Raw genomic sequence first — 20,166 nt, 5'->3', positions numbered from 1 at the left:
TAGAAAAACATGATATTATTAAACAGGCTGGGGGGCTTCAGAGGTGGAACGATGCCCTACTGGAATCCTACGACCCGCAGAGCTGAGGCACCAATGCAAGCAAAGGTGCCCATTTCCTGTGTCAAGATCATTAGGAACAGACTTGGTTCATGTGAGAAAGATGGCACAGAAATTATACGAGAGAAAAATGACTTCTGAGTTACAAAAGAGAAAAACCAACATCTCGTGAATTGATAATGGAAGAAAAACAGATCCATTTCAATAATAGTTACTTGAGCCGTTCCATCAGGTTCGAGCAGGGCTCCAGGACCAGATCATGGAGTTCCAATTCTGACTTGAGTATGCACCAGCTGTTTCCTTGGTGTGCACTAGCATGCACTAGCTGTGTTTCCTTCCTATGCACTAGCAGGCACGATCTGCGTTTCCCTCCTATGTGCTAGCATGCACTAGCTGTGTTCCCTTCCTATACACTAGCAGGCACTAGCTGTGTTTCCCTCCTATGTGCTAGCATGCACTAGCTGTGTTTCCTTCCTATGCAGTAGCAGGCACGATCTGTGTTTCCCTCCTATGTGCTAGCATGTACTAGCTGTGTTTCCTTCCTAGACTAGCAGGCACTAGCTGTGTCCCCTTGGTAAACGAGTTACATTCTTGTGCCTCAGAGCTTTACCTTCTCCCATACAAAAAAGGTGATCATGACAGATACATAATATTTAGAAAGATTCCTGCTATGTAATAACTACTATGTAAATTGTTGTTGTTAATACTATTATTAGTAAATAGATCTATATATATAAGGAAGAACATTAAGGTGACCCACATTCTTTCCTTCTATAGATAGTCACTGCAGCATTTGGCATATATCGTTTATTTTCCAATGCCTTTGTAAATTACTGTGTTCCTCACTATATACACTTTTGAAAATTAACATGATGTGTTTTCCAGTCACTAAACAATCTTGATAAAATTCATTTTAAAACACTGAAAAATCTCATCGCATGAATCTATCCCCATATAACAAATTATTTCCCCATTATTGAGAAGCCAGATTGAAGTCACTTTTTCTTAAGCACATATTGAATGTGCTCCAAAACACGGCTTGTCATCCATTCCTGGGTGTGGAACTGCTATGTTTGAGGTGTGAGGATCCACAGCGGTGTGAGCACCTGCTGCCAGACGCTTTCCAGAAACGCTGCTGCACTGCACTCGTCAGGCCTTGTCAGTCATCCCCACAGAAAACACAACCACAAGGCCAGCTTTTGTGGGGACCACTTTGCAATGCCCTCTGCCGAGCCCCCAGGTCAGGACCAGTGGAGTCATCTTCGCCTGAACTTTGCTGAACCTCTACACACCGGCCACCAGTTCTGACTCAGTACCTTCTGGGAGACCAGTCCTTCTGCCTCGCTGGCCCATTCGTGGTCTGTAACAGACTTACGGTTTGTATACAACTGTGCTATTTTTGCCTAAATTCCTTGGAGGTAAGGTAGCTATTCACTGTCTTCCTCCAAATAACCCTTCTCAAGTTTTAAGATGATTCCATATTATTTATTTAAATGTCTTTCTAGCAGCTTTTCTCCTTCAATCTGCTACATTAAAATTTTTGTTGTATTTGATATATACAGAGTGTAATACATATATTCTTATGTACACAAATCATAGAGGAAGTTATGAAACATAAAACTAAAACGAAGCCCCCTGAAGCTCCCAGGGGACTCACAAATTAGAACATCGCTGCTGCAGCCCTCTGCGTCCTCCTGTCTTCCCACGTGGGCACGGTTGGCCCCCATCTCCCCCATGACCAGTACCCTGAACCCTGGAGCCGACGCAGTTTTCATAAAGCCCAAAGACGATAAAATGTGAAGGGGGGATTCTTTAAGAAAAAGAATACAAAAGTAAGGCATACACAAGAGGAGATTCAAACGCACTAAGAACTGCTAGTAAGTCTTTCCCCAGCAAAACTGCCCTCAGCTGGAACACAAACAGTTGCCCAAACACCACCCCATGGGACTAGAAGTGTGATGCAGGGGAAATCACAAACGTTACAGAAACCTGAGACCCCCTGGAGACACTGCCATCTGCTCCCAGGCCCCCAGATGACACTTGTGACTTCTTGCCATTTTGATGACAGCCATTCTGACACCGTGAGGTGGTATCTCATTGTGGCTTTGATTTGCACTTGTCTGACGATTAGTGACATTGAGCATCTTTCCACGTGCCTATCGACCATCTGTCTGCCTTCTCTGGAGAAAAATCTATTCAGTCCCGCTGCCCAATTTTGATTTCAATCGCTGGCTTTTTGCTATTGAGTAGTATGTATTCTTTCTATATATTCTGGATGTTAACTTCTGATAAGGTACATGATTTGCACGTATTCTCTCCATTTTCATTATGCTGATGATTTCCTTTATTGTGCAGAGGCTCTTTAGTTTGATGTAGCCCCACTTGTCTATTTCTGCTTTTGTTGCCTTTGTTTTGGGGGTTAAATTTTCAAAAAATCATTGCCAAGACCAATGTCAAGGAGCTTACCATTTGTTTTCTTCTAGGAGTTTTATGGTTTCAGGTCTTATGTTCAAGTCTTTCATTCATTTTGAGTTAATTTCTGTCAGTGGTGTAAGACAGGGGCTTAGTTTCATTCCTTTGCATGTGGCCATCAAGTTTTCCCAACACCTTTCATTTATGAGACTATCCTTTTCCCCGCTATATATTCCTGACTCCTTTGTCATAAATTAATTGCCCATATAGGTGTGAGTTTATTTCATGGTTCTCTATTCTGTTCCATTGATCTATGTGCCTTTTTTATGCCAATACCATACTGTTTCGATTATTATATCTTCAAAATTTAGTATGAAATCAGGACGTGTGATGCCTCCAGCTTTGTTTCTCTTTCTCAAGATTGTTCTACGTATTTTTGATCTTTTGCAGTTGCGTATACATTTTAGGATTGTTTGTACTGTTTTTTTTTTGTAAAAAAATGCCATTGGAATTTTGATAGGTATCCCACTGAATCTGTAGATTGCTTTGGTTAGTACGGACATTTTAACAATAGGTTTATTCTTCCAATCCATGAGCATGGAATATCTTTCCATTTATTTGTGTCTTCTTCAATTTCCTTCATTAACGTCTAAAAGTTTTCAGGGTACAGATCATTCATGTCCTTGGTTAAATTTATTCCAAGCTATTTTTTCTTTTTTATGCAATTATAAATTGGATTATTTTCATAGTTTCTCTTTCTGATAGTTCATTATTGTGTATAGAAATACAACTGATTTTTGTAATAGATTTTCCATCCTGCAAATTTACTGAATTTGTTTATTAGTACTCAAGAGTCTTTTAGTGGAGTCGCTAAGGTTTTCTCAATATAGTATCAGGTCATCTGCAAATAAAGACAATTTTACTTCCTTCTTTCCACTTTGGATGTCTTTCATTTCTTTTTCTTGCCTAATTGTTCTGGCTAGGACTTCTAGTACTATGTTGAATAGGAGAGGTGAGAGTGGGCAGCCTTTTCTTGTTCCTGACCTTAGAGGAAAAGCCTTAAGCTTTTCACCATTGAGTACAATGTTAGCTGTGCAGTTGTCATTTATGGCCTTTATTATATTGAGGTATGTTCCCTCTATATACAATTTGCTGAGTTTTTAAATTAATTAATTAATTTTTGGGGGGGGCTGCGTTTGGTCTTCATTGCTACATGCAGGCTTTCTCTGGTTGCGGTGAGCAGGGGCTACTCTTCATTGTGGTGTGCAGATTTCTCATTGCTGTGGCTTCTCTTGTTGCGGAGCACAGGCTCTAGAAGAGCAGGCTTCAGTAGTTGTGGCACGTGGGCTCAGTAGTTGTGGCGCATGGGCTTGGCTGCTCCGCAGCATGTGGGTTCTTCCCGGACCAGGGCTCGAACCCATGTCTCCTGCATTGGCAGGCGGATTCTTAACCACTGTGCCACCAGGGAAGTACCCCTGAGTGGTTTTTTTTTGATCATGAAGATTTCGAATTTTGTCTAATGATTTTTCTGCATCTATTGTATTAAGATACTCATATGATTTAATCCTTTATTTGTTAATGTGGTACATCATGTTGATTGATTTGGAGATACTGAACCATCCTTGCATTCTCAGAATAAGTCTCACTTGATTATAGCATAAGATCCTTTTAATATATTGTTGAATTGGGTTTCCTAATATTTTGTTGAGAATCTTTGTATCTATGTTTATCAGGGATATTGGCCTGTAACTTCCTTTTTGTGGCATATTTGTCTGGTTTTGGTATTAGAGTACTGCTTGCCTTGTAAAATATGTTTGGAATTCTTCCCTCCTCTTCAATTTTTTGGAAGACTTTCAGAAGGACTGGTATTAATTCTTCTTTAAATGTTTGGTAGAATTCACCAGTGAAGCAATCTGGTCCTGGACTTTTGTTTGCTGAGAGATTTTTGATTACTGATTCAATCACCTTACTAGTAATAGGTCTGTTCAGACTTTCAGTATTTCTTCATGATTCAGTCTTTTTAGATTTTATGTTCTAGGAATTTATCCATTTCTTCTAAGTTGTCTAATTTGTTGGCATAGTATTGTTCAGAGAAGTCTCTTATGATTTTTTGTATTTGTGTATCAGTTGTAATGTCTCTTCTTTCATTTCTACTTTTATTTATTTGAGTGCTGCCTTTTTTTCTTGGTAAGTCTAGCTAAAGCTTTGCCTATTTTATCTTTTCCAAAAAAACACCAGCTCTTAGTTTCACTGATATTTTCCATTGTCTGTTTAGTCTCTATTGCACTTATTTCCATTCTGACCTTTGTTACTTACTTCCTTCTATTAACTTTGGGATTAGTTTGTTCTTCTTTTTCTAGTTACTTGATTTATAGTTTTAGGTTATTTATAAGAGCTCTTTTTTATTTCTTAACATATGCATTTATCACTATGAACATCCCTCTTAGAATTGCTTTGGCTGCTTCCCATAAATTTTGGTATGCTGTATTTCCATTTTCATTTGTCTCAAGATATTGAGACTTCTACTTTGACCCACTGGTTGTTCAGTAGCATGCTGTTTAATCTTCACATATTTGTGGATTTTTTGGTTTTCTTCTTGTAATTGATTTCTAGTTTCATACCACTGTGGTCAGAAAAGATGCTTGACAGGACTTGAATCATTTTAAAGATTGAAGTAAATCCGTGGCTCTTAACTATAACTAGTAAATTCAGTCTATGTATATTGATTTTATTACTGCTATGTCTGTACTCATATCTACCTCCTTAAGTTTGGCTCTTTCATTGTCTTATTTTTCTATTCTTTTTTTCTTAATGCATTTTAGTTAAGGATTTTTTTGTTATTGATTTGCTTTTTTTCATTTGATGTTTTATTTTTACTGGTGTTTTATTAATTCGTGAAGTGTCTTAACAACAGTAGGACTTTAGAATGCTTTACATCCAGTCCACTCACTCTGAACCACATACATTGTTTTCAGTATTCTGTATTTGCCCTCTTATCTTAACCTAAGATATTAGACATTAACTTAAGTGATGTTATTACTTTCTGCAGAGAACATTTGCTTAGATTCACATACATAGTCCCCTCCTTTAATCTCCAACTGCCCTTCTGGGATCATTTTTATTTTCCTGACATGTGGTCTTTAGAAATTCTGTTACTAATATACTCTTTCAGATTCTCTTCCTATGAACAAGTCTTTATTTTTATCTTGTTTTGGAAGGATGGTTTTGTGAGGAACACAAAGATAGACTAGTAGTTATTTTTCTTGTCTCCATGATTTTGAAAATATTATTGGGCTGTTATCTGGCTTCCATTGTCACTATTGAGAAATGTGCTGTTAATAAAATTGTCATTGTTCAAAGTGATCTATGCTTTCGCTAGTTGATTTTAAGATTGACTTTTGGCAACAAGGTCAGACAGAAGAGTACGACCCCATCCACACATGAAAGTCAAATACAGGTAAAATTAATCTATAGTAATTGAGGTCAAAATAATAGTAATTTTTTGAGGGAAAGGGTAGTCTGAAATTATGGTGATGTGCTATATTTTGACCAGGGTGCTATAACATTTATTGAGCTGTTTCTTCAGAGTTGTATACTTCCCTGCATGTGCCTTATACTTTAATTAAACAGTTAAATATCATTCACGCATTCGTTCTTTCTGCCTGGGAGACCACCCCTCCTTCCATTTAGAAGACTCAATTCAATGTTTAACTTATGTGCTTATTTGTTTAATATTTTAAAATATATTTTGTTTATTTTTCTTATTATATCTGCTTTTCTTTTGCAACTACTATTTATAAGTTTCATATCTGTTTCCTTATAATTTCTGTAAAATCTTGTTTCTGTTTTGATATATTGTTCCTGTACACTTTTGAGCATTCAATTCTCTGTAATGATCCTAATCTTTTGAGTTAATCTTTTGAAATTCTTAACTCAGAAAATCAGGCATTTACTGTTATAAATTCTTTGTTTTTTAATTGCAGCTCCTTATTTATATTTGGTAAAGTTTTCTGACAAAGGGAAACTAGTCAGACACAATTTAGCCTTGCATCTGCCACAGGTAAAGCAGAGACATTGGCATCTGAAGTCCCTCAAAGGACCGGGTCAGCACCCAAGTTCCAAGCACACCAGGTGAAAGCACCAGCTATCTCTCAGGAAAAAGGAAAACATTTCTGGACAATCAGGTAATCAAGGAATAACCCCTCTATGTTCCCTCTGTGAAGGCAAACATGAACACTAACCCACTAACAAGGGAGCCAGAACGGGACGTGCAGGAGTGTGGAAACAGGGGTGGAGGGAGAGAAGGACCTGACAATATACACGTTCAGCTGAGATGAGTGACACTGATGTGAATGAGACTTTTTGTTGTTATAAATATTCAGTACGTTTTCTGACACGAAAATAGTGCAGTATGAGCAATGAACTTAGAATCTTAAGGTGTGTGAGCCGTTCCTGGGTCTGGAGGAGAACGTGGGGCCTGGGGGTGAAGCCATGAGCAGACTCCTTCTCATGGAGGGTAGGGAAGATGGAGAAGATGTAGCATCTGGGGAGGGAGCAGTTAATAATTTAGTTTCAAGTGAGAACCCAGGAAGTTGTCAAATACACAAGGTAGCACTGGGAGTGGCTCTGGGAATCACAGACAGAGTGAAAACACATTCTATCGGCTCCCCCTACTCCACAAGCAGGGGTTACAAATGTGTTGGGGGTCAGGGGCACACAGTCATGAAGGGGAAACCCAGACTCCAGGGCTCCTGTGATTGTAAAGCTGCTCTGAACTTGGCAAACTCTGCCTCTTGCTCCATCACGTCTGGTCCTGGGAGAAGGAAAGTGATGTGAGCATGTCTGAAAGTGCAGCCAACGAAAACTGCCTAAACCCTCTGTGTCTGAGGAAGGTTCCAACTCATTTCCTTTGATAAAACAAACTGCAGAGTGGAGCCCATTTTCTTCTCCAATCCAGAGATACGGTAGATCCTAGTCTTCCAAAGACTAAAGCTTTGTGGTCACTCCTTGTACTCAACGTGGATTACATACAGTCCACAAGAAAAAGGTAAGTGAGAGAGAATGGAAAAAATACAAAGACTTAGGACATTGTGAGACCGCGTAGGCTACAGTGACAAAATTTATTATAAATACAGAGTAAGCAGTGTGGTTCTGGTGTTGATATTGCAATCAGAATACAACCAAGGTCTCAGCAATAAACCCAAGAGCAGGAAACGTGTGCTGTGATCGCAGTGACCGAGGACACGGGTTAGAGCAGCCGGTTACCCAGGAAAATGAATCTGGGACCCAGCCTTCCACGTGTTTTACAAAAGTAAGCCTCATATGCTTTGGAGACCTGAAGTGAAAAACAAAGCTTAAAAATATTTAGGAAAAGAAACACAAGGAAACATCTTTATGAGCTCAGGATAAGAAAGGATGTCTTGAACCAGATCCTAAAACCACAACCTCTACCAGAAAGAAATGGACACACTTGGCTACACAGAGATTAACTTCCATTTATCAAAAGGTAGCATAAATATAACGAAACGCATGCTGTAAATTGTGAGAAGAGATTTGAGACCCAAATTCAGCAAAATATTAATCCCAAGTGTGTATGGAGATTCCCATGGGATCAGAAAACAGCTTTACAGGTAAAGGGGTGAAAGTGGACGCACGTCCCGGAAGGGGAGAAAGCAAAGTTACCGCAAGAGGAGAGGCAAACAGACCTCCTCAGCCAACCCGGGAGCAGCCACCAGATACCCCTGTGCTTGGGCAAGTGAACCCAGAGCATGGAGCCCTGGGAAGCCATGGCCACCTGCATTGCCTCCTGCTGCTGGGACGGCGACCTGGGACAGCCGCCTGGGAAAATAAGGTGTCGTTGTTTTGAAAATCAGACACTGGCATCATTTGTGCCCAGAAATCCTAGCTCTGGGTCTGTAGCCAAGAGGTATTTATAAGCATGTTCACGGCAGCCTGGTTTCAGTTGACAGCAGACTAGAGTAAACCAAGAAACAAAAGCCAAGTGTCTAGTGATGACTGATAATCAGTAAGTAAACTGCAGTATATTCACACAATTAACTATAATACAGAAAAAAACAAACAAGAAAAAAGAACCAGGGACCTACATAACATCTGTGGATCTCAAAAACATAATAGCACGTAAAAGTGTAAATCCCAGAGGCTATGACAGAATAACATTTTATAAGCCTCAAAATGAAATGGTATATTTTGGGGATCTATACACATGGATAAACTTTTTTTTTTTTTTATCAAGCCAGTGACAAACTCGAGATTCAGGATGCTGTTTATTTGGGGAAGGCCAGAAAATGGGATATGGGAGTGACACACAGGCGGCCGTGTAAGCTGGGGACAATGCTCCTAGTACCGATTTGAGTCTTGAGTTCAGGGACATTTGTTTTATTTTTCTGCTTCATAACTCACGTAGACCCTAAACGCAATTTTTAAATATCAAGAACTATATTAAAGGGTTAAAAATGGAAAAGAATGGTATTTTAAGAATGGACTGTGCAAACATGAATCACTTCCTCTGGCTCCGCCTGCCGGTCAGGTAGGTGGTGGTCGGAAGGTGTGAGCGGATATGATTTCCAAGGAAACATTTTTTCAAGCTGCTTACAGGAGTCTAACCCGTATCCACTAACGGCTCAGTGGTTGATGAGACCACACCCTGGACGCTGGCTCTTGTCAGGGCCCACCCAGCCGGGGTCTGGGTCAGGCCAGCCCTCCCTGGGGGAGGGGCAGCCGTCCAAACCCAGGTCCCCTGCAGCCCTCTCTTTCTGCTCAGTTCTGGTTTTCTTGGGAAGGTGAAGATTTGGAGGATGACAGAAACTCACTGCAATACACAGCATCATGCTTCCTAGGTGATTCCATTAACCTGGGAAGGAACCCCTCTCCTGTGAGTCTGGAGGAAGCTTCCTAAGGACAAACCCCGGCAGTTCCCACCGTCAGGTTCCGAGGAAAACTGGAGCCACGACTCCACATTCTACCTCAAAATGACGTACTCAGGCCTGTTCGCTAGATACTGTGAATTAGGAGCCGGAAGTACCCTACGGTGAAAGACCAGGCGTCCACGTGGGAATTACGCGCACGTAAGCACATCCTACACCCATGTTTGAACCTCCCTCTGAAACGGGCAGCGAGGGCTTTTCTAAATCTGCCAGGGGAGCTTCTGGTTAAATCAAAGGTGAGCACGAGCGAGCTTACTGTGTTGCTGGAGTTTCCGTTCAGATGCAAACCGCTGTCAAAGAGGGGTGAGGAGGTCCCGCTGCCGGGCTCGCTAGACGGTCCTGGGGACCCTGCAAATCAAACAGAGACTCACTGCAGATGGAGCCACCAGAGGAGTTGCAGCGTGTTACCTGCAGGTCCACCTACGGGGGTCGCCTAGGGAGGTCCCCAGACAAGCCCCCGGGGGAAGCAGCTGCTGGTACGGGCTGTGCAGCCAGCGCTGGCCCCTCGCCGCCCGCCCACCATGTGGACGCCCCCGTCTGCACCCCACAAAACGCCTGGCAGAAGGAGGGCAGGACCAGCTTCTTGCCAGGGCTGCACCAGGTCCAGGTGCAGAGAGACACGGCCTCTCCAAGCCGGTCCCCTGGCCTCGGGGGCTCCATGAACCTGCCCTCCCCACCACTAGGATAACGATGCTAACTTCCCACACTTATTCTTGACTTTCCGATGTTAATTTTTGCATTATTTATTTGTTTGACATTTTCGGATTATCTCTGCACTGCAAGTTGCTTTAGTGAAAAATAGAAGGACCAATCAGGTAAGTTTGAGGAAAGTGATATTTATGAAAAGAGGAAGCAGCTCTGGACTGGGGAGGGAGCAGGGAGCTGCCGTTGGGCCTGGAACACGGATGAACAGAGGGTCCAAGTCGAGCGTCTGTCTCGGGCAGGTCAGGGCCCTTCCCGAGCACAGTCCTCTTTTCAGGAAGTACAGGGATGGAAAGGGATCTCCGTCCTGTCGCTCCAGCACCAGGCGGGTCCTGTCCCCACCCTTCCGCCACCGCTCAGCCCCCGCCCCGCCCTCCACTGCGGCCCTGGACGCGCCAGGTGAGGTGGGGCGGCACCAGCTGCCCCCAGGCCTCGCCCGAAAGACCAGCGCTCCAGGTGGACAGCAGGAGGGGCAGCGGGCCCTCAGCGCACATCGGCCCTGACCACGTGCCCAGGACCCCTCGCGGGACCCCAGACGGGCGCCAGCGCTGCAGGCAGAAGGAGGTCCGCGTCCCCTCCCCGAGTAGGGAGCCCTCCTCCTGACCACGACGCACCAGCAAGACCGACTCGGCGGCCCCGGGCCCCACGTGCCGCCATGGGCAGGTTCACCCGCTGCCCTCCTGACTCAGCCAGCAATTTCAGGGAGAAGCCAGTGACCCCGCACCTCCCGTTACCAAAATGGGCGACAGGAAGGACCCCGATGGGCTGTGCAGGGTCAGGGGTGCCCCGGCCGCAGCGGGTGCCAGCCTGATACACGGGTCCTTCATTTTCTTTTAGCTTGAAAATTTTCAAAGCCAGCATTAGCCTTCAAAAGCCAACTACTCGGGGGATAAATCCCATCAGGCAGAGGCTTCAAACTGGCAGGTGAAGCTCCGTCTGACCTGCAAATCCGTTTTGTCCGATCAAAGCCAAGGCACTGCATTAAAAATCCAGACTTCCCTTTCTTGGAAAACGACAAAAACCTTTACTGGGGTAAAGCTCCCAAACGACAGTAAACGGCCGGAGCCGCGGGGTTTCCCAGCAGGCGCCTCAGCCCTCCTCGTCCTGTCCTGCCCAATCTTCTCCGTCAGGTCTGAGGGTCTGCGGCACGCGTGTCACCAGCATCCGTGTCGCTGAGGACAGAACTGAAAGCCTCGTGACGTTGTTGTGTTTACTACTTCGCACACAAGCTTCAGGCGTGCTTGTTACTTATTATGATCACCAGTTCACAGATGAGGAAAGTTAGTGGGACATCGTGCAAGTTACTTCAGTGATCTCAGTTTTCTCCTTGAAAAGCCGTGAATGCGTTTATGGGCTCACCTTCAAAGCAGCCGGCACAGTTCAGGTCCAGCAGATGCCCCAGCAACCCAATTTCCCTTTAAACGCCACGCAGGACAGCCAGAGCTTTAAACCTCTCAACAAAATCAGATAAACTCATGGGTCTTCGTACTGATGCTTCCAGGCCACCTCCAGTGTCGGCGACCAGCTTCAAGAGGGAGGCTGCGCTCCTTCACGTCCTCACGACCCCGCCCGAATGTTTTCTGGCCAGAATATGAGCATGGGCAGCTTTTCCGTCCACCCGCTCTGGGGTGCTGCGACACACGTGGCACCCTGACTGTGCAAATTCCCTGCTGTGAGAAGCGGAAGCACCTGGGAAATACAGTAAAGGAGACCCTTACTGACCCCTGAGTAAAATCCAGGGCCTGTTACGGGTCACCTGGGTGCTTGAGGACGGGAAAGAAACACTGAGGCGGGCCCGGCAGCAGGACAAGTCTAACAAGCAGGCAATGCTTCCTGCTTCCACACTCCTAAGGAAAGAAGCACGTGAAGCTGACGTGGAATCCGACGGATGCACTTCTGTGCACCCACCCCCACTCCCACGTCCAGAGTGTCTGTGAGGCAACACTCCACACCGCACCCCTGCAGGTGTGGGGATGAACCGAACAGCTCCAAGAAGGCTTGAGAACATGACAACAACTTAACTCTGTTTGAACGGCAGTGCTCACTGCATCTGGCCACCCAGCTCCCTTCCCGTTTTCCTAACCCTCCAAACATTCTGTGACCAGCTCCCCACGTACAGAACTGCTTCTGGACCCAGAGTCTGTTCTGCCAGCACCTCTACCTACTTCTTACTACATCTTCTATCTGCAGCCCCTTCCTGATAGCACATGTGTTATTTCCATAACTAGCTCATCAGTAACTTGGGAGCGAAATCAAAATATTTCTAATTTCCTTCATTCTCCAGATGCTCACTGGAGGGACTAACTCTGCCAAATCAACCCCGAGGGGCGGCTGCGCGAGCGAACGAGCGGGCGGACTGTAACCTGACAGCCATTCATGTGCTCCAGGTTTCTATCAACTTACTGCTGGTGAATGAGCATCTTTTCATCTACATCCCCAAAGAGAAATCCGAACATTGTAATATTTGTTTCTGCTTATCACTACTTAAACCCGTTATTTTTAAAAAATCAGTGTCAATAATTATTAATACTAAAAATAGTGTCAAAAAACAAATACTGGGGGCTTCCCTGGTGGCGCAGTGGTTGAGAGTCCGCCTGCCGATGCAGGGGACACGGGTTCGTGCCCCGGTCCGGGAAGATCCCACAGGCCGCGGAGCAGCTGGGCCCGTGAGCCATGGCCGCTGGGCCTGCGCGTCCGGAGCCTGTGCTCCGCAATGGGAGAGGCCACAACAGTGAGAGGCCCACGTACTGCAAAAAAAATAATAAAAACAACCAACTACTGGAAAAGAATATAACACAAATAGTTTCAACGAGTATTTACAAAAACACCTAACCTAAAAAAATGAGCTGCGATCTATAGCAGCTACACTGACCTCGTGCAGGGCTGGTGGGGTGTGAGATGGAGGCATGGAGGCAGCGTGGCAGGTCCTCAACAATCCGACCCAGACTTGCCGTATGACACAGCACCTCCACTCGCAGGTGTGTGGCCGGGAGAACTGAAAACACGTTCACGTAGACCTGTACATGAACGCGCACACCGGCGTTGGCACAACGGTCCCCAGGTGGAAACAAGCCACCTGCCCGTTGGCTGATGAAGAGAGAAACAAAACATGGTCCCTCCAAGTAATGGAAATTATTCAGTTAAAAAAATGAACGAAACACCTGCACACGGGGTACCATGTGGATGAATCTGGAAAACATGCCGAGTGAAGAAAGCTCACACGAAAGGCCACACACTGCACGGCCCCAGTTACGTGAAGCGATCAGAACAGGCAAATCCACGGGGACAGAAAGTGGATTCGTGGTGTCCAGGGGCTGGGGGAGGGATGATTGGTACAAAGTTCCTTTCTGGGGTGATGGAAATATTCTGGAATGGGACAGTGGTGATGGCTGCACGGCACAGTGACAAATTAAGAACTGCCGAAGCATGCACCTTAAAGTGGTGAATTTTATGTCATGTGACTTCTATTTCATAAAAAGTCTGAGTCTGAATTTATGCAAAATAATCAAAGTCGGCACTGACTGTCTCCAGAGGAGACCCCTCCCGTCTCCTGTGCCCTCCCGGACACACCGTCAGGTGAGGCGCCCGCAGGAGAGATGTCCAGGCAGAGCCGTGCACACGCCCCCCGCGGCTACACGATGCTGTAAACTCACACGCGCCACACACCTGGGCCCCAGGCGGACGCTTGGGATCGGCTGTCCTTGGGCCTTTTACCCTCTTCTGGAAGAATAAACTCTTGTGCTGTGTATAGCATTTATTTCTCTTTGAACGTGTGGCCTGATTTCTCACGTTGGTCTTTTTAGAAGGCAGAACGTGTGATGAATCCTACTGATATATTTTCATACCCATGGGGGGATCGTCAGTTTTTCTTAGATCAGTGAGCAGCATGGTTTCCAGGTTGAGGTCTGATGGGGACAAAAATCGAGCTGCTGAAACCGATTTGCTCGGTTACTCAGGAAGATGGATGGGAGCAGGGCCAGAAGTTCAATGGCCCTTTTTGTGACCGTGGATTCGAAGGTGAGATCGGGTCTCAGCAGCTGCCGTGGCCCCAGAGAGCTGGGCCAGGCCCAGGGGCGGCAGCGGAGGCTCTGACAACAGGGGAATGATGGAAAAAAGAGAGAAGATTCTGGCCATAAGGTCAGCCCAGGAGAAAAAAGCCGGAGAGAAAAAGCCGGAGAAAGAAGGGCAAAGAGAAGAGAGGGGCTGCCGCGGGGGGAGGGGCCCGCTTCCCCGCGAGCCGGGACAGCGTGCTGACCACAGCGGAGCTGCAGCCCCTGGGCGCGACCTCAGCCCAGAGCCCCTCTGGTTCCAAGGTCAGCACCCGACAGAGGCCCTGCCGCTACGTCAAGGAAGCACGGTAACTTCATAAATTCTGCAAAGCCATCCTCCCGAACAGAGTCAGTCACAACACCTGTTCTGATCCACTTCCCGGCTGGATCACGTCAGGTCTAATAGAGAATTACAAGTTCTGCAGGAAAACACGGGCGACGGTGACACATCACGGTGCAGATTTACTGTTCTTTCCTCTTTTACATCAAATACTTCTCATGTCAACACAGACATCTTAAATACAAACTTTGTTCCTATATGTGTGCATGTGCGTGTGTAGGTAAATACAGTCACAGTGAGGCGACCTGAGGAAGGCAACTTAGTTAATTCATTGACGAAGCGCCGTCTGGGGACGCCCTCTTTTAAAAGTCTGTGGACGGATTAAAGGGTAGGACGTTTTAGGAACATGCAATGCTGAGGCGCTCTCTGCGTCTTTCCTCTCTCGGAATATGAGCTCAGGAAACGATCTACACTCCTGCCAGTGCCGTATCGTTTGCATAAATAATGTGCTGCGTGGCACCCTTGAACTTGTCCCCTCCCCCTTACCTAATGGGAGCTTCAGAAATGATGGTGCTTCCCTGAGATACTCGACAGTGACGGTCACTTCATCGCCGGCATTTCTCAAAAGATGCACCTGTCAATGTGACAAAAGACAGTTACTCTACCATCACAAAGTGACCAGAACAGAAATAGAAATAAATCCCTACACGTCTCGCCTGTCTCCCGAGAATTCAGTGTTCACGATTACCTTTGAAACTCTGGAAGTCCTGCAAGCTTTACCTGCCGTACAAAAGGATGGCTGCATGTCCCCAGGTACAGGACTCTGGCGCCTCAGCTACACACACGTTCACACGTCAGCAGAGGTTTGAGGCCAGGCTCCCTGCACACTCCACCCACGCCATCCCGGAAACTCAAGTCATGTGAGAAACCCGCGTGGCGCGCAAACTGACAAATTTCAGACGCTGGCAACACGCGCCAGCTGGTTAACTGTGACGCTGCAAACCGCAAATATGAGCTTCGGAGTTTAAACGACATTTTAATTTTGGAGAAACCAACGGGCAGCACTTCACCCTTCTCGGCCGCAGCGTCACCATCCCCACGTTTCCGGCCCTTCCCCTGTAACCCAAACAGCTCATTCCTTTAGCTCTAGGGTCAGCTTTTAACGCTCAACGTTTGCCTCGTTTAAGCAAACATGATTCAGACACATTAGCCAAAGCCCGGAGTAAGAAGCTGTACGTGTTCGCGCCCCCAGCGCCCCATCGGGAACGCGTGCGACGCTTCCACGCGGCCCCGGCCCTCCTCTGAACACGCCCCTGCTGACGACCTGCTTCTGCCTGGAGACCCACAGAAAGGCCTTTCCCGTCACCCCGGGGACGTTCTCCGTGTCCCCGAGCCTGAGCTCCTCCCCTTTGCCTCGGCCTGTGAAACCCGCCAAACGCCCCAGCCCGGGCCAGCCAACGTGAAGTGGCCCCCCGCTCATCACGCATCCGTCTGTCCTCCTCTCCCCGAGGCCCTGCGTCCGCAGCCTCCTGCGACACGGGTGCCGGCGTGTCTCTTCCACATATCAAACCTCGTGACCCTGAGGCCTTTTCTCCATTTCACACCTCAGCAGGCGGGTGCCCCGGGAGCCCTGAGGCGAGCCTACCCTGGCGCCCCTTCCCGAAGCCCCCTCGTCTCCTGCTGGGTGGGTGCAGGTGCAGACACGGGATGAAACGCCCCAGCGTCTGTCTTCCGTAAGTCAGGGCTGCCGCCCACGGCAGCGAGAAGGGGAGGGCTCAAAGCCTCCCACCAAACCCAGCAACGCGGCCATGAGACAGACGCTCTGCTCGGACGACTCAACGGCTGGGGCCCAGCTGGGACCACCCTCCGGCCGGCCCGAGGCCCCGGAGACAATGACCATCGCCTCAGCTCCTCCAGGCCATCAAGGGCAACGGGGCCCACGCACCTCCTCCTCCGAGGGCGACCCAGGGCGAGTCTCACAAAACCGTGGTGTCGTTGCGCCCTCTCCTCCTGCATCGAAGGGACCCCGAGCTGCAGCGCTGTCCTCTCCAGATGTGGCTGCTGCGGGGTGTGGCTCACATCTGAGTGGGGGACGGCCGCCGCCGCCCAAGAGCCTGCTTGTCCTGGGGCTCATGGAGCTTTAAATTTAAGACCAGGGTGTCACGTGGACAGCACGAGCCTGAGATGCGTGCCCCTGTCTGGGGTCAAGTTCTCCCGCTGCTTCTGTTATGTGGGTCTGCCCACGTGTGCGCACGCACACGCACACACACACACACACACCCCTACCTCAATAAGTGAGCATATATTTAACAATTTTACAAGTCTTCCTGGAGATAAAATGGAGTTTAAAGCATTAAAATCTATCTAATCGAGGCTAATTAGCCCCCAGAAGACTCGCTCACACATTTACACAGCTCAGTCCTTCAGTGTTGTTCCCCAGGCCCTCGAAGAAACGTCACTTTGGACAAGTTAGTTGTATCCGGGAACAACAGTAAAGAGTGAGGCAGGTGCACCTTTGATGAAAGAGTGGGCTTAACTTCAACGTGTTATTAGTTTTCAAATCCCAAGTGTCTGCCCTGCCTTGATGTTTCCAGACTTTGAGATGCTAGGACAAGGCAAAGGTTTTACTGCATCGCCAGTTTCTTTTTTTTCAATTTAGTTCCAAGTATGTATGTGGGTCTGAGAAAATATTTTGACCACTGACCATTAATGCCTCCGAATTCAACAAATGATCTCAAAGCTACGTCTGCCCCTCAGACCACAACCTTCGGACTGACGGGTGTCGGGAGGGACCTGACTCCACGCTCGGCTCTGGATGGCGGGGCCCCTGCTCTGCCTCAGAGCGACACGGACTTGCCTTTGCATCTATTTAAGACCAGCAATTCCGGCACCTTCCTGCCTGCGTCCCTGTCACCAGGCACGTCTGCTCTGCTCTGACAACGTAGGTGCAGGTTCCGATTCCCCACCTCTGACTCACCTGCTGGGCCGCCAAGTTTACCGGTGAGTCAGACATATTTCTTTTTTAGGAAGGATTCAACTCTCGTATGAATCTTCCCCCAAGCTTTTAAAATGCCGCTCGAGCCATTTAAACTGCTGGTGTCTCAGGTAAACGACTTGAGCTGCCACAACAAAAAGCCACAGGCTGGGGCTTGGACGACAGACACTCTCCGCCACAGCTCTGAGGCAGAGCCCGCGGTCAGGGTGCCGGCCGGGCCAGGGCTCTGGTGAGGGCCTTCATCCTAGCTGCAGACGGCCACCTTCCCGCTGTGTCCTCACAGGGCACAGAGTGCGCTCTGGCGCCTCCACCCTTTACACGGACGCTAATCCTACTGGATGGGGCCCCACCCTCATGACCTCATCTCCCTGGATTCTCCTCCGAAAGGCTCCTCTTCCTGACGTCATCACCTGGGGGTTACTGCTCCAACCTGTGAATCTGGGGCACAGACACTTGGTCCAGGACAGGGGCTGGCAGCCTTGCGCCTCAGAGCGGTTTCTCCAGGGAGTCTCTGAAGTTGTCTCACCCGGGACGCCTTCCAGGGAGTGAAGAAATCATCCCATATGGTTATGTCTGAGGAGCCAGCACAACTTTAAAATGTCGTAACTGAAATATGATGACTGGATATTTTAGAACAGGAAGTAACAAACAGATACACGATGAAAGCATGGGTGTCTTTCACATGCCAGAGCCCTGGATGGACACCTCAGACACACGGCTACTGGTGTGTCTTGTGTGTCCTTCCGGAAATCGTCTACGCATTTGCAAGAATGTCTTCTCTCTTGAGGGCGTTTTGGTGACATCTAGCAGAATTCACAATTTGTGTGCCTTTTGGCCCTGTGCCCACACATGTAGGTACGTGACCATGTGGGAATAAAGAGGCACACGCAGGAAAGCACACTACACCACGTGTGCTGTCTGTCCTCTTCTTTGGCCCTGTTTTCACGTCAGTGGAACCATGTCCACTAGACAAATCACTCTCTTTGCCTAAAATCGAATCTGCAGTTCACCCCATGTCAGCACATAGACCTGTCCTGCTCCTTCACATACAAATACATAGGCTCACACACACACACACAAACACATAGGCTTCCACACACACTCACACACACACACACACTTGCACCTGCTGGCCTGCCAGCCCCTTGGCCGTCGCCTGCGGGGTTGGGTCCCCCCCCGGCCCTCCCTCACTAACACCGCCACTGTCGACGTCTGCCAATATCCCCCCATCCTCTATAAAATGACGTGCGGAACCGGTGACAGCACTGTGAGAGCAAAGCTTCCAGACGCCGGGTCTGCGCTGATGCCTGGACACCCAACACCTGCCCTGGTCCACCAGTCAGAACAGGAGGCTGATGTCTGCCAGGTGATTGGTGCCCTTCGTCCTGGACCCACCTCACATCGGTCCCTAACACACCCTGTGGTTCTCTTTCCCTTCCCTGAACAGAGGGTTGAACAGACATATTCCCTAACTCGTAGAATCTGACTCAGGCCTAGCAGGCGAGAAGGGTCAAGTGGGAGCCCCCAGAACCGCTTCTCTGGGGTCAAACAGGAAACCGCAGCCATGCTGCGCGGAAGACCTGGAAGATGCGGTCTCCTCCACCCTCCCAGCCAACTTGGGTACTTGGCCCCGCAGAAAGCACATGAATTGTCAGTAACAGCCGTCCCTTACTGTAAGTATAAACACACATAACTACAACAACAATCGTGGCTCCAGGTGCGTTCTCCTTCCCAGAACAAATAGAACACGTTCGTGGTACCTGGGCTACAACTACAGACACAGCCAGCGCTTCCCTTCCCTGGTGGTTCTGGCTGTCAGCAAACGCCAGCAGAGGCAGCGGCAATAGTGGACCCTGGCTCTCCTGCATCCGGGCCAGGCCGGTCGTCCGTCTTTCTGTCACCCCGCACCCAGCATCTCAACAGCCCTCGCGGCCCCCGGCTGGTCAGCTGCGTCGTGACGCTGTGTGTATGCAACTTGCGGGGACATGAGGCAACACCCTAGAGACTCTGTGAAGACGTGGGAGTGTCAGAGCGGGAAGTGGCCCCAGAGACAGACAGGGGGCTGGGACTGGCACCTGTGACGTGAGAACGAGTTGCCGCAGGAGCGCCCCTGCCGCCAAGACGGCAAGGCCCGCTGGTGATTGGCTTGGATCCTGATGGGGGCGTGGCCCACAGCTGGACACGCTGCCCTTCCCACGCACCCCACGGTCGTCGTGCTACCGACGCGGTGACGGCTCTGCACTGTATGCACGCTGCCCCGGGCAGGCGCCCTGCCACCCGGGCCCGCCGCCCAAAGACCTCAGGTGCCGGAAGTGTCTGTGGCAGATGGGATTCTAGGCGGTGTCTGGAGGAGGCTAGCGGGATAATCACACACATAGCTTTGTGTTTGCTCTCCTCGTGGAAAAGCTCCTACCTGGTTACTGGGCTCAGGTGGGGTCTGGATGCTCGACCGTGGTCAACGCTACAACACAGAGTCCCGTCCGTCAGAGTTTGAGTGTCCTCTGTCTCCCAAGGCCATAGGGGCTGGACACGTGCCTCTCTGCTACCAAGGGCAGCCGTTTATACAAGGCCGGCCTGGCCCGGGCCCCAGGGGGGAAGTGGGCATGTGAACAGGAGCCAGACTCCCCCACCCCCGGTGCTCCTGCACCAACGAAGCCCCACAAGGCACACCGGAGACGCTACTGGGAGTTTAGATCCCCATTCCAATGGCTCTGAACCCTGCTAATT

The 20,166-nt window shown here is 48.3% G+C and overlaps 1 protein-coding gene across 1 annotated transcript in view; it reads right to left on the bottom strand.

The window, feature by feature from the left end:
- Window positions 1–20,166, bottom strand: part of SNTG2 (syntrophin gamma 2) — a gene marked incomplete at both ends in the record, with an annotated part of 199,834 nt that overhangs the window by 82,866 nt on the left and 96,802 nt on the right. Inside the window, 2 exons of the mRNA XM_082851560.1 lie at window positions 9,670–9,761; window positions 14,991–15,078. Coding sequence (XP_082707686.1) covers window positions 9,670–9,761; window positions 14,991–15,078 — 180 coding nt within the window. The remainder of the gene's footprint in view (window positions 1–9,669; window positions 9,762–14,990; window positions 15,079–20,166) is intronic.

The sequence above is a fragment of the Leucopleurus acutus genome (assembly GCF_964270905.1).
Source record: "Leucopleurus acutus genome assembly, chromosome: 12".
NCBI classification, from domain to species: domain Eukaryota; kingdom Metazoa; phylum Chordata; class Mammalia; order Artiodactyla; family Delphinidae; genus Leucopleurus; species Leucopleurus acutus.
The sequence above is the reverse complement of the archived record's forward strand: the minus strand, read 5'-3'. Positions and strand labels throughout refer to the sequence as shown.